General features: G+C 46.5%; 1 protein-coding gene across 14 annotated transcripts in view; it reads right to left on the reverse strand.

The window, feature by feature from the left end:
• The window catches only part of NINL (ninein like), a 139,110-nt gene that overhangs the window by 56,156 nt on the left and 70,777 nt on the right, over window positions 1-12,177 (reverse strand). For 13 of the 14 annotated variants that reach the window (XR_010154092.1, XR_010154091.1, XR_010154090.1 and 10 more), the window contains exons 3-5: window positions 8,871-8,967; window positions 3,972-4,144; window positions 1,811-1,877 (exon numbers count right to left, since the gene is read on the reverse strand). Coding sequence is in view for 11 of the 14 variants with exons in the window: in XM_054674920.2 (XP_054530895.1) it covers window positions 1,811-1,877; window positions 3,972-4,144; window positions 8,871-8,967 (337 nt within the window). In the remaining 3 variants the exon portion in view is untranslated. The remainder of the gene's footprint in view (window positions 1-1,810; window positions 1,878-3,971; window positions 4,145-8,870; window positions 8,968-12,177) is intronic. The other variant, XM_054674922.2, reaches the window with a different exon arrangement.

Consider the following 12,177-nt stretch of genomic DNA (forward strand, 5'->3'; position numbering starts at 1 on the left):
CTACACGTCCATCAATGCCTCCGGCCTTCCTCTTTCCTGAAGCACATGACACCCCCCTGTTCTAACTTCGCCCCTCTTTGCCTTCCCTCTTCCTTTCAGCCTGCCCATGTGAGGCAGTTTGGAAATGTGGCTTCAAATTTCTTTGACACTCTTCCCTTCAGGTCTGTGTCCCTTCTCCTTGAATCTGGTAGCCTTGTGACAGCTCTGATCAATAGAATGTGGTGGAAGGGATGCTTTGTGACTTTGAGGCTGGCCTGAACTCAGTGAGGAAATCCCAGCCCTGTTTTTGGGACCACATGTCCTTAGTGCCCTAAGCCACCAGGTGAGACAGTTGACTATCTTGAGCTGCCATGCTGTAAGGAAGCCCAGCCACGCTGAGGCCTGCTGCAACCCCTCCGAGACTGTCCTCAGCTGAGCTCCTCCAGCCCAGACGCATCAGTGACGCTTCATATGATTTCAGACCCAGCCTTCAAGTGTCCCAACAGAGGCCCCAGATGCAATGCAGTCCATCCTAAGTCTCTCACCTTCTCCAATCCTTCCTTGAGCACTGCAGCCCTGCTCCTTGGAGAAGCTCTGCAGCAGCGGTGTAAAGGCTTGTGCTGTGATTGTAAGGGCCTGGTGTGAACCTCAGCTCTTGTTCCCAAGCTCGGCAAGACCTCACTCCTGAGCCCCAAGCTGCTCTGAGAGGAGGGATGCTCAGATTATGCCAAGCCTGCTGCAAGGGTTAGCCAGGCTGCCAGCTTCACACCTGGGTAGTTCCTCAGAGCTCAGCGTCCGGCCACCACACTGATCCTCTCACACCCATTCTTTCTGTGGGGCCCCTTTCTTCACTCTTGCAGGCATCATGTAAGTCAGCAGTAACTTCCACAGAGTTTTCTGTTTTCACATTGTCTGCATAGGTGTTGGTCTTTTCTATCCAAAATACTCTAGGATTCATAATTAATATTTTTGTTTGCTTTTTAATGTCAAGGAAGTATTACAGGCAAACACAAGATAATTAAAATTAAAAAGAAGTCCTCCCTTCCCAGAGCGTTTGTTCCTCTCCCCAGGGGGATCCACTGGGAAGTTTTTTTGCCTAGCTTTCTGTCCCCATGACATATGTAATGCATGTCCCTCCAGAAACGTGGTGAGGGAGCTGAAGTCTCAATCATGCTCCTGCATGTAGCTTATCTTCCCAAAATGCCAGATCTTGCAGAGGGCACCACGGCAGCATGGATGGTCAGCTTCCCCTTGCACGCTGCACAGCGCTGTGAGGCTGCACACTGTGATTTGCTTATGTGTACCAGCTGCTGGCCTTCTGGCTGCTATGTAAGGCTCTGAGCTCCAGGACCAGGTATTACACTCCATTTGTGAGACAGGTGAAACCCTGGTGGGTGCTGAGACTGCCCCTGCACAGCAAGGGAGAGGCTGTATCTAGCCCAGCGTGCCAGGAAGGAGGTGCAGGGGCAGTCTGAGGTGACAGGGCCAAGCAAGGCCCTCCTGCCTGAAACCACAGGGCCACACCTGCCAGCTGGGGTCACATCAGTACTTGCAGACCATAAAGTGTGACGAACCATGATGCTCCCTCGGCCACGGGCCTCTGCCCCGGGGTCTGACCTTGGGAGGATGAGGACCGAGTGACGGCCTCACTGCTGTGATGATGACATTCTGACTACTCCTGCAGAAGGAAGAATCCAGCGGGACACAACCCACCCCATGCATTTCCCAGGAAATTAAACTTGTGGTTGCACACTGCCCAATGACCCGGCTCTTCAGCTTTCAAAGCTCTGGGCAAAGGCAGAGAGCACTGAATGTGAGGCTGAGGCTTTACCTTGTGCTTCAAATAACTCATTCTGAGCTTCTTTAGTGCTCTCGGCCTCTTCATCTGACTTGAGACTCTGTAGAAAGATGCAGAGAGAAGGCTGTGAGTTCCAGGGGATGCTGCTGGGGACGGAGCACCGGGAACAAATAGAGCAGGATGTTTGGGGAAGTGGGGGATGGCTGAGTATGGAGTCAATCCCTCAGAGGAAAAGCCCACCCCCACCTTGGGGCTGCCCTGCATGCCAGCTAGCAGACCCAGGTGAGCCCCGCCTAGCAGCAGCAAGGGGCTGGGCTGGGGAGACAGGGGACATGCCTTGTTCTGCACGCTCGGGGCTCCTCAATATAAACCCAGTCATCAACAGTTGACACTGAAAATACAATCAAACACTCGTGTCATAGCAGCACAGAAGCTGTCCCCCTCTGCATGGTGATGGCTTCAGACCCAGCACTTGAAAGAAGCCAGCCCTGCAGCCACAGCCAATCATTCAGTCTCAGGACACGCTTGCCATACAAGGCTTGCAACACGCCTCTCTGCACCTTTCCCTCATCAACCATATCAGTTCAGCAAACAGTCGCAAGGTGAGAGCAGGTTTCTGTATCCCTCCAAGGGCTCCGGGATAGCACAGCGCCTGGTAACCACCTCACACCCCAGCAGCCTTTGCAAATCTGTACCCAAGACAAGAGCCCGGGCCATCAAGAAACATGCGACTTAAGTAAAAACCTCGTGCTGCAGTGACTGCGCCAGCCAACTGGAATCAAAGTCTGCTTTTGTCCAGGTGTTGTGTGTCCCCACAACTGACTGTGGAATGGATGCCTGGTGACCAAGACTCTGTATGCTTCAAAGCTGGCACTGGCTCTGATCGGGGAGAATCTGTGAGTTGGTGATAAATACGCAACCCCATTTTTTTAATGAGTTCAACTCCACTGACAACCCTAAAGGCGGCTTTCCCCGTGTTCAGGTTTTAAGAATCCAAGATGATTTAAGAAGCAGAATGGCACCAATGAAGATCCACCACAAGGAGGAGATTCACTATCTCTTCATCCCTGAGGTCCAAATTTTTAAAAAAGAACAAAAAAGGAATGTTCTGGATTTACTGGCATCGCCTAGATGTCACATGCCCCTGAGAAAAAAGACTCTAAGATTTAAATATATTTTGGTTGTTTTCCCTCTTTGCCTCCACAAATGTTGAAAACAAATGGTAAACAAGTCCACCTGGGGGCCCGACCTGTCTAAGAAGGATGTGCTCCTGATCGAGACCCACCTGGCAGAAGCTGAGAGCACAGAGAGCAGGAACCAGGAAACTTTTGGAATCCTTGAAAATGGTTCGACCCAATCCATGATTAACTTACAAGCTGTGGACCTGCCCCATGGACATATTTCTTAACGTGAAGCCCCACGAGACTCTGGCAGCCATCTCCTGGGCCCATCCCCCTCTCCTTGGGTGATCCCTGCATCCCAGGCACCTGCAGCAAATGACCCAGGGAGCCTGGGGGACAGGGAAGCAACTTCCAAGGCCCCAGGACGCATTGGCTCATACAGGCCAGTTGTAAGTGCTGGGCCTCAGTATAACTAAGTGTTCAAGATAAGTAGGGCTGGGAGTTGACACACTCACACTCCTAACCTCGAGGCTGTTTCAAAAAGGCATCTTCCCTTTTCTACTCTTAGCACATTGACACTTCACTCCCATGAAGCCATAAACATTGCCTCCTAGAGTTGGTGGTGGTATCGGGAAAGAGAGATATTGTATACAAAGGATTCATGATAGTGAGTTCTCATGAGATCTGGTTGTTTAAAAGTGTGTAGCACCTCCCCCTGCTCTCTATTCCTCCTTCTCCAGTCATGTAAGACATGCCTGCTTCCCCTTTGCCTTCCGCCATGATTGTGAGTTTCCTGAGGCATCCCCAGCCATGCCTCCTGCACAGTCTGAGGAAATTCTCTACTGCACTAATTCAGGAGAGAACCCTGTGTCCAGGACTGTCCTGAAGACAACCAGACCCAATTTAAATGAAATGGCACTCCCCAAAGTGACCGAGCTTCTGGCGACTCAGGGTGCCTGAGAGGGTGGCTGCCCTCCCCATATCTTGTGATTATGTGCTACAAAAAGGGATGAAGGGAAGCATTTGTTATTCCCAACACTGGGCAGCTGGGGTGGGAGAGGGGCCTGACCCACCTCCACGCTCTCCAGAGATGCTGAGCGCCAGAGGTGACTTTTCAGGCTGGCCTGGGTTTGCTGCTCGGGCACGTGTCTGGCTTCTGTGGCAGCGTCACATAGCTCAGGCCGGCTCCGACGGCCATACCACTTAGAACCATTCACATACTTTGGAGGGATGGCACTGGAGGCAGCTGGAAAGAAAACAGGAAATTTGGTGGGGGTCCTTTATAGCAGTTCTGGGCCCATGCAGGCCAGCAGGTACCCTCTCAGAAGGTGCACACTCAGCACCGTGTGCCCCTCAAACACGTACTGCTCTGCACACAGAAGCATCTGGAAAGACACGAGAAACAGTGAACAATGGCAATTCTATGACCTTGGGTGGGAGACTGAGAAAGCAAGGGTGGGGAGAGGAGGACTTTCCCCTAAACTCTGTATGCTATTTACACTTTTTCAAGCATATTTTGCTTTTATGTAACGAAAAACTAATACGAAACCTAGCTATCTATGCAAAGGAGCAATAAAACCTCCAATAATCCAAGAACATATAGCCGATGATCACCTGACTCTCAGTATCCTGAGTGAACACGCTAAATGCCAAGTGACATTCCAGGCAGCTGACAATAACACAGGGTGACCAGAATATCTCTCACCCCACTGGGACAGAGTCATCATGAGCCTTATTAACAATCATCCCAAGACAGCAGGCACCATCAAGGACTGGCCTAGCACACTCTCACCAGAAGGGTCTGAGCGTATGGGAAGTTAATATAGTTTGACTTTGTGTCCCCACCCAAATCTCATGTCAAATTGTAATCCTCAGTGTTGGAGGAGGGGCCTGGTGGGAGGTGATTGGATCATGCAGGTGGATTTCCCAATTGCTGTTCTCATCATACTGAGTTCTCATGAGATCTGGTTGTTTAAAAGTGTGTAGCACCTCCCTCTGCTCTCTCTTCCTCCTTCTGCAGTCATGTAAGACATGCCTGCTTCCCCTTTGCCTTCCGCCATGATTCTGAGTTTCCTGAGGCATCTCCAGCCATGCCTCCTGTACAGTCTGAGGAACTGTGAGTCAATTAAAACTCTTCTTTAAAAATAAATTACCCAGTCTCAGGTAGTTCCTTATAGCAATGTGAAAACAGACTAATACAGAAAATTGGCACCAGGAGTGGAGCATTGCTACAAAGATACATGAAAATGCGGAAGCAGCTTTGGAATTGGATAACAGGCAGAAGTTGGGACAGTTTGGAGGGCTCAGAAGAAGATAGAAAGATGTGGGAAAGTTTGTAACCTTCTAGAGACTTGTTAAACTGATGTGACCACAATGCTAATAGTGATATGGACAATGAAGTCCAGACTGCAGTGGTCTCAAATGGAGATAAGGAGCATATTGGGAACTGAAAAAAGGTCACACTTGCTACTCTTTAGCAAAGAGCCTGGTGGCATTTTGCCTCTACCCTAGAGATCTGTGCAACTTTGAACTTGAGAGAAATGATTTGGAGTATCTGATGGAAGAAATTTTTAAGCAGCAAGGCATTCAAGATGTGCCCTGGCTGCTTCTAACAGCATAAGCTTATATTCATGAGCAAAGAGATGATCTGAAACTAAAACATATTTAAAAGGGAAGCAAAGTGTGAAAGTTTGGAAAATTTGCAGCCTGGCCATGTGGTAGAGAAGAAAAATTCATTTTCAGGGGAGGAAGGAACTCAACTCAACTGCAGAAATTTGTAATAGTAAAGAGGAGCTGGATGTTAATATCTAAGACAATGGAGGAAATGCCTGGAAGGCATTTCAGAGAGCTTCATGGCAGCCCCTCCCATCACCAGCTCACAGGCCAAGGAGGAAAGAATGGTTTCATGGGCTGGAGATAGAGCACCGCTGCCCTGTGCAACCTTGGGACACTGCTCCCTACGTCCCAGCTGCTCCAGCTCCAGCCATGGCTAAAAGGGGCCAAAAATATCTCCAGCTGCTGTTCCAGAGGGTGCAAGCCATAAGCCTTGGTGGCTACCATGTTGTGTTGAGCCTGCAGGTGGATGGAGGGCAAGAGTTGAGGCTTGGGAGCTTCCACTTAGATTTCAGAGGATATATGAAGACATCTGATGTCCAGGCAGAAGTCCGCTGCAGGGACGGAGCCCTCATGGAGAACCTCTATTAGGGCTGTGTAGAGGGGAAATATGGGGTTGGGGCCCACCCAGAGTCCCCACTGGGCACTGCCTAGTGGAGCTGTGAGAAAAGGGTCACTGTCCTCCAGACCCTAGAATGGTAGATCCACTGATAGCTTGCACTATGCACCTGGAAAAACCACAGGCACTCAATATCAGCCCATGAAAGCAACCACAGGGCTTGTATCCTGCAGAGACACAGGATGGGAGCCCACCCCTTGCATTGGTGTGGCCTGGATGTAAGACATGGAGTCAAAGGAGATTATTTTAGAGCTTTAATATTTAATGACTGCCCTGCTGGGTTTCAGACTTGCATGGGGCCTGTAGCCCCTTTGTTTTGGCCAATTTCTCCCTTTTGGAACAGGAACATTTACCCAATGCCTGTATCCCCACTGTATCTTGGAAGTACCTATCTAGTTTTTTATTCTACAGGCTCATAGGCGGAAGGGACTTGCCTTGTCTCAGATGAGACTTTGGACTTGGGTTTTTGAGTTAATGCTGGAATGAGTTAAGACTCTGGGAGACTTGTTAGAAGGCATGATTGTGTTTTGAAATGTGAGAAGGACATGCATGAGATTTTGGGGGGGGTGTGCAGGGTGAAATGATATGGTTTGGCTGTGTGTCCCCACCCAAATCTCATGTTGAATTTAATTCCCAATGTTGGAGGAAGGGCCTGGTGGGAGGTGATTGAATCATGGAGGCAGAACTTCCCCCTTGCTGTTTTTGTGACAGTGAGTGAGTTCTCATGAGATCTGGTTATTTTTTTATTGTTGTTTGTTTGTTTTTGTTTTGTTTTGTTTTGAGACAGAGTCTCTCTCTGTCACCCAGGCTGAAATGCAGTGGTGCAATCTCAGCTCACTGCAAGCTCCACCTCCCAGGTTCACACCATTCTCCTGCCTCGGCCTCCCAAGTGGCTGGGACAACAGGCAACTGCCACCATGCCCGGCTAATTTTTTTGTATTTTTTTTTTAGTAGAGATGGGGTTTCACCATGTTACCAGGATGGTCTCGATCTCCTGTCCTCGTGATCTGCCTGCCTCAGCCTCCCAAAGTGCTGGGATTACAGGCGTAAGCCACCACACCCAGCCCAAGATCTAGTTGTTTAAAAGTGTGTAGCACCTCCCGCTTCACTCTATTCCTCCTCCTCTGCCATGTGAAGACGTGCCTGCTTCCCCTTTGCCTTCCACCATGATTGTTCCTGAGGCCTCCCCAGCCATGGTTTCTGTACAGCCTGCAGAACTGTGAGTCAATTAAACCTCTTTTCTTCATGAATTACCCAGTCTCAGGTAGTTTCTTACAGCAATATGAGAACAAACTAATACAGAAGTGTTGATAAGGAATAGGACCATTTAGTTGAGGAACACTTTAAAATTCTAATTGGAAAAGAAAGAAAAAGAAAAAGAAAGAAAAAATAGAATTGAAACAGGTGAGAAAAAGCACAAGTTCTGAACAGTTTGTTGTTTCTTTGGAAGCACTGACAACATGTCCCACAGGTTGAGACAGTTTTAAGCTTAGATGCGCCCACCATGCACCAAGGAGAAGGACCTTCTGTGTTCTCCAGCACAGATGGGAAAATACAACATCAGAGGACCAGGCTGTCACCTCCTCGAGGTGCTTTGATATCTTTGATCACCCTCCAAGCTCCTGTGCCTTAGGGAGAGTAGGGAGCCCTTTCACATCTTGAAGGAAAGTGTGAATTGGAGCAACTTGCACCTCACCCAGGTCATGCATATGGCTAGTGGGGGGCTGACTCTGAACCCAAGGCTTCTCCTCCCATCCCAGGGCTCCTTACCAGCACCTCTGCAACCAGCAAGAGGAAGTGGGAAGGGGCAACCACCAGTACACAGCAGAAGGAGCGGGGTCTGGCAACAGTGCACACGCAAGGACCCAGGACTTCAAGCTGGAGAACCGGGACCCAAATCCTGGCCATCGCTTACTAACTGTGGAATGGTGAATGAATCTCTTCTCACCTGGGGCCTCAGTTTCCTCGTCTGAATAATGGGTATGGTAAGTAATACCACAGGATTTCTATGAGGGTTAAATGGACTCTTTGTAAACGTACACAAAGCTCAATGCCATATGCTCACACAGAAAACCTCTGTGTGAGCTGGTCCCTTCCACTTTCCCGTCCTCTGCCCCAAACCCTGTGATGGCCTTGTCTACTGCCACACACCCCTCCTGACCAGGACATCCTGCTGTGAGACACGAGGGAAGTGCTCCCTATGTGACACACTAAATAATACCACAAACACAACACCCCTGCAAAAGGGAAAGAGCCACCCCCATTTCACACCCTCCTGACACGGGGCCAGCTGCAACCAAGAAGCAGGCCACCACTACCTCACCACTCCAGGCCTGGGCAGCCCTCCCTCTGACCTTTCCCACAGCCTGTTACCATCCCAGCACCTCGAGGCTGAAACCAAGGCCAGGTGGCTTTCTCCAAGGATGCCACTTCCACTTAGGGACATAGCCTGTGTCCCAGCAGCCCTGTCCCTGTAACAGGATTCCGATCAGTCACATTAGCACAGTGCAGTGTCATCATCCACGGCGGGCACAGTGCACGTTATTATATGACACCATTTCACAAATAAACCAAGGAAGAAAAAACACCAAGTGTTTTTTCCAAGTCCATATACCTTGGGGGTGACAGAAAGTAAGGTAGAATTCAGTTTTCAGAACTGCTGGATTCTTTCATTAGAATATTACACTCCAAAAGTTAACAAACAAATAATGAAAAGAAAATACAGAGGAAATCCTCTTACCTGATTCCAAAGAACTACTGTCTTCATCTGAGGGGCGAACACCAGCATTTGAAGACAACACAGCCACAAAACCTTCCTTAAATTCCTCAAAGTTAACCTGGGTGAATTGAAGGTGAGAGAGGACAATGTCACTTTCAACAGATCACACATTTCAAAAGCGACTCTTTTGGATTTTCTCTCAGATAGAAATATATTATTACTGCCTTTTAGAATGAGAACATTCATGTTTTCAAATATTTACTTAAGATTTTTAAAAACAGAAGAGCATGATAAGGAAAGTAGAAGTGGACCATAATCCTACCACCAAATAAACACTATCAACAATTTTGTAAATCAAACAACATAATTAGGAAAGAGGGATCTGATGACCACGAAACGTTACACATAAGGTGAACGCCCATGGCATCCCCAACGCCGCCAGCACTGCAGAAGGCGTCTCCGCCACGACCCTTCCCCCTACATCTCCTGAACCCTACCCTGACTTTTATGGTGACAGCTTCCTCGCTTTTCTAGACCTCATTTGCATGCATGCCTAAAGCTTGGTTTCATTTGGCTTCTCTGTGTCCTCAGAAGCCTTGCTATAGTACCCACCTGAGGAGGGCATTGCTGGGCCATAGAATGTGCCCTATTGGCACATTCCCTTGGTGAACTGAACCTTTTATTATAACAAAATGCTCACACTCTTTAATACAGTAAAGCTTTTCACCTTAAGGTCCATTTTCTCTTTTAACAAGAAACTACCCCAGCTTTCTTTTGGAAAGTATTTACATGATATTATCTTTTTATTGAATTTTTCATTCCAATTTTTAATATCCTTATGTTTTAGCTATGTCTCTTATGAACAGTAACAGTTGGATTTTGTCCAATCTGAGAAACTTTATCCTTTAACTTAAATATGTAATCTAATTACATTTAATGTGATTACTGATTTACTGGATTTAAACTGACTATTTCGCTTTCTGCTTTCAATTTGACTTGCTTGTTTTTTCTCTCCCCTCCCCTGCTCTGCCTTTGGATTTACTATTTTAGGATTTCACTTTTCTCTTATTAATTTAGACGTTATGGCCAGGCATGGTTGCTCATGCCTGTAATCCCAGCACTTTGGGAGGCCGAGGCAGGTGGATCACTTGAGGTCAGGAGTTCAAGACCAGCCTGGCCAATATGGTGAAACCCCATCTCTGCTAAAAATACAAAAATTAGCCGGACATGCTGGCGTGTGCCTGTAATCCCACTACTCGGGAGGCTGAGGCAGAAGAATCACCTGAACCCAGGAGGCAGAGGTTGCAGTGAGCCGAGATAGCGCCACTGCACTCCAGCCTAGGCAACAGAGCGAGACTCTGTCTCAAAAAAAAAAAAAAAAAAAAGGAAGTTATATAGTCTATTTCCACTTTTGTACTGATTACCCTAAAATTACAACATCCATTCTTAGTTTACCAAAGTTGAGTATTAATAATACTTTTACTGTCTTCTATGACAATACAAAGCCAGTGAAATATATTAGCTCCAGTTACCACACTCCTGACTTCAGTGCCTTTGTTATCATGTATTTTATATGTTTTAAACCCTCACAAAATACTATTTTTGGTTTTGTATAATGTTCATTTTAGAATTATCCCATAGTTATTCTGTTTTTCATTTCTTCTTACAATTCTGACTTTCCATCTGGAATAATTTTCCAACTATTTAAAATACATCTTTAGAACTTTGTTTTTCTTGAATATGCCAGTGCCAAATATTTTGTCTAACATGTTTTTATTTTACATTAATTCTTTTTTTACAAAGAAATAATTTATAACTTATAAATTATCCTTTTAGAATAGTGGAAATGACTCTGCTGTCCATTTAAACAGAATGGATAAACAAATTGATACAGGCATAGTCATACAATGAAATACCTGACAATGAAAAAGAACAAACCACTAATAGACACAGTAACACGAATGTATCTCAGAGACATACTATGGAGTAAAGAAGCCAGAGAATGGCCGGGTGTGGTGGCTCATGCCTGTAATCCCAGCACTTCGGGAGGCAGAGGCAGGGTGACTGCTTGAGCTCAGGAGTTGGAAACCAGCCTGGGCAACATGGTGAAAAAAAGTACAGTAATTAGCCGGGCATGGCGGCACGTGCCTGTAGACCCAGCTACCTGGGGGGGGCTGAGGCAGGAGGATTGCTTGAGCCCAGGAGGTCGAGGCTACAGTGAGCCAAGATCATGCCTGGGTGACGAAGTGAGACCCCGTCTCAAAAAAAAAAAAAAAAAAAAAAAAGGCCAGAGAGTATGTACTGTGTATTAAAATGCAGAATTTATATAAAATTCAGAAACAGGAAAAAAAAAATCTCTGATGTTGGTGTCCAGACAGTGGTTGACCTTTGGTAGTAGAGGAACCAAAAAGAGACATGATGAGGGATAAGGATGTGATGGTTACACAGGTGCGCTCAGTTTGGAATATTCACTGACCTGTACACTTGGACACATGGCTCTTTTCTCTAGGTATGCTTCAGTGAAAGTCACACAGAAAGAAATCAACAGAAGGGCTATAAGGTTGGTCAAAATATCACCACTAAGTGTTGGAGAAGAAGGTTTGGGGCCATAGGTCCAAGCATGCTTCCAAAATCTGACCAAGAATTTGCATGAGCACACCTCTGTTGCTGCCATTGAATGCAAAATGTGGCTGTTTCTTTGCAGACACCTCTGCCTGGGACACACATGTATTACTATCTGACATTAAATTATACATGCATTTGCTTATTTTCTGCCCCCCAGTTAAAATGTGAGCTCACTTTTGGCATATAGTAGGGACTCAACAAATATTTATTGGGTGTCTTTGCCTCTGTATCCTTTCACTGCTAAGCAGAACTCTCCTTCTCACAGAGGCATTCTTTCACCTTTATTCTTAAAGGATATTTTTACTTGGTATGAAATTCAGGTTGGCAGTTATTTTCTTCTAGCATATTGAAGATATCTTTGCACTGTCTTCTGACTTCTACTGTTGCATTACAGAAAGCAACGGTCAATCTAACTATGGCTCACTTTTAGGATATGTCTTTTCTCTAGCTTCCCTTTTAAAATTATTAAACTTTTCATCTTGAGATCATTATAGATCCATATGCAGTTGTAAGAAAAATACAAAGAGATCCTGTGTACCCACTTCTGGCTGTTTTTAAGATATTCTCTCTGGCTTTGTTTTCCTTCAGTTTCACATAATACGCCAGGTATAGATGTCTCTTTATCCTGCTTGGAATTCCATGGGCTTTTGGAATCCCAAGAAGTATGTTTCTGTCCTGAAAATGTTTTAGCTATTACTTCTTC

Source organism: Pan troglodytes, chromosome 21 (assembly GCF_028858775.2).
Source record: "Pan troglodytes isolate AG18354 chromosome 21, NHGRI_mPanTro3-v2.0_pri, whole genome shotgun sequence".
Classification (NCBI taxonomy): Eukaryota; Metazoa; Chordata; class Mammalia; order Primates; family Hominidae; genus Pan; species Pan troglodytes.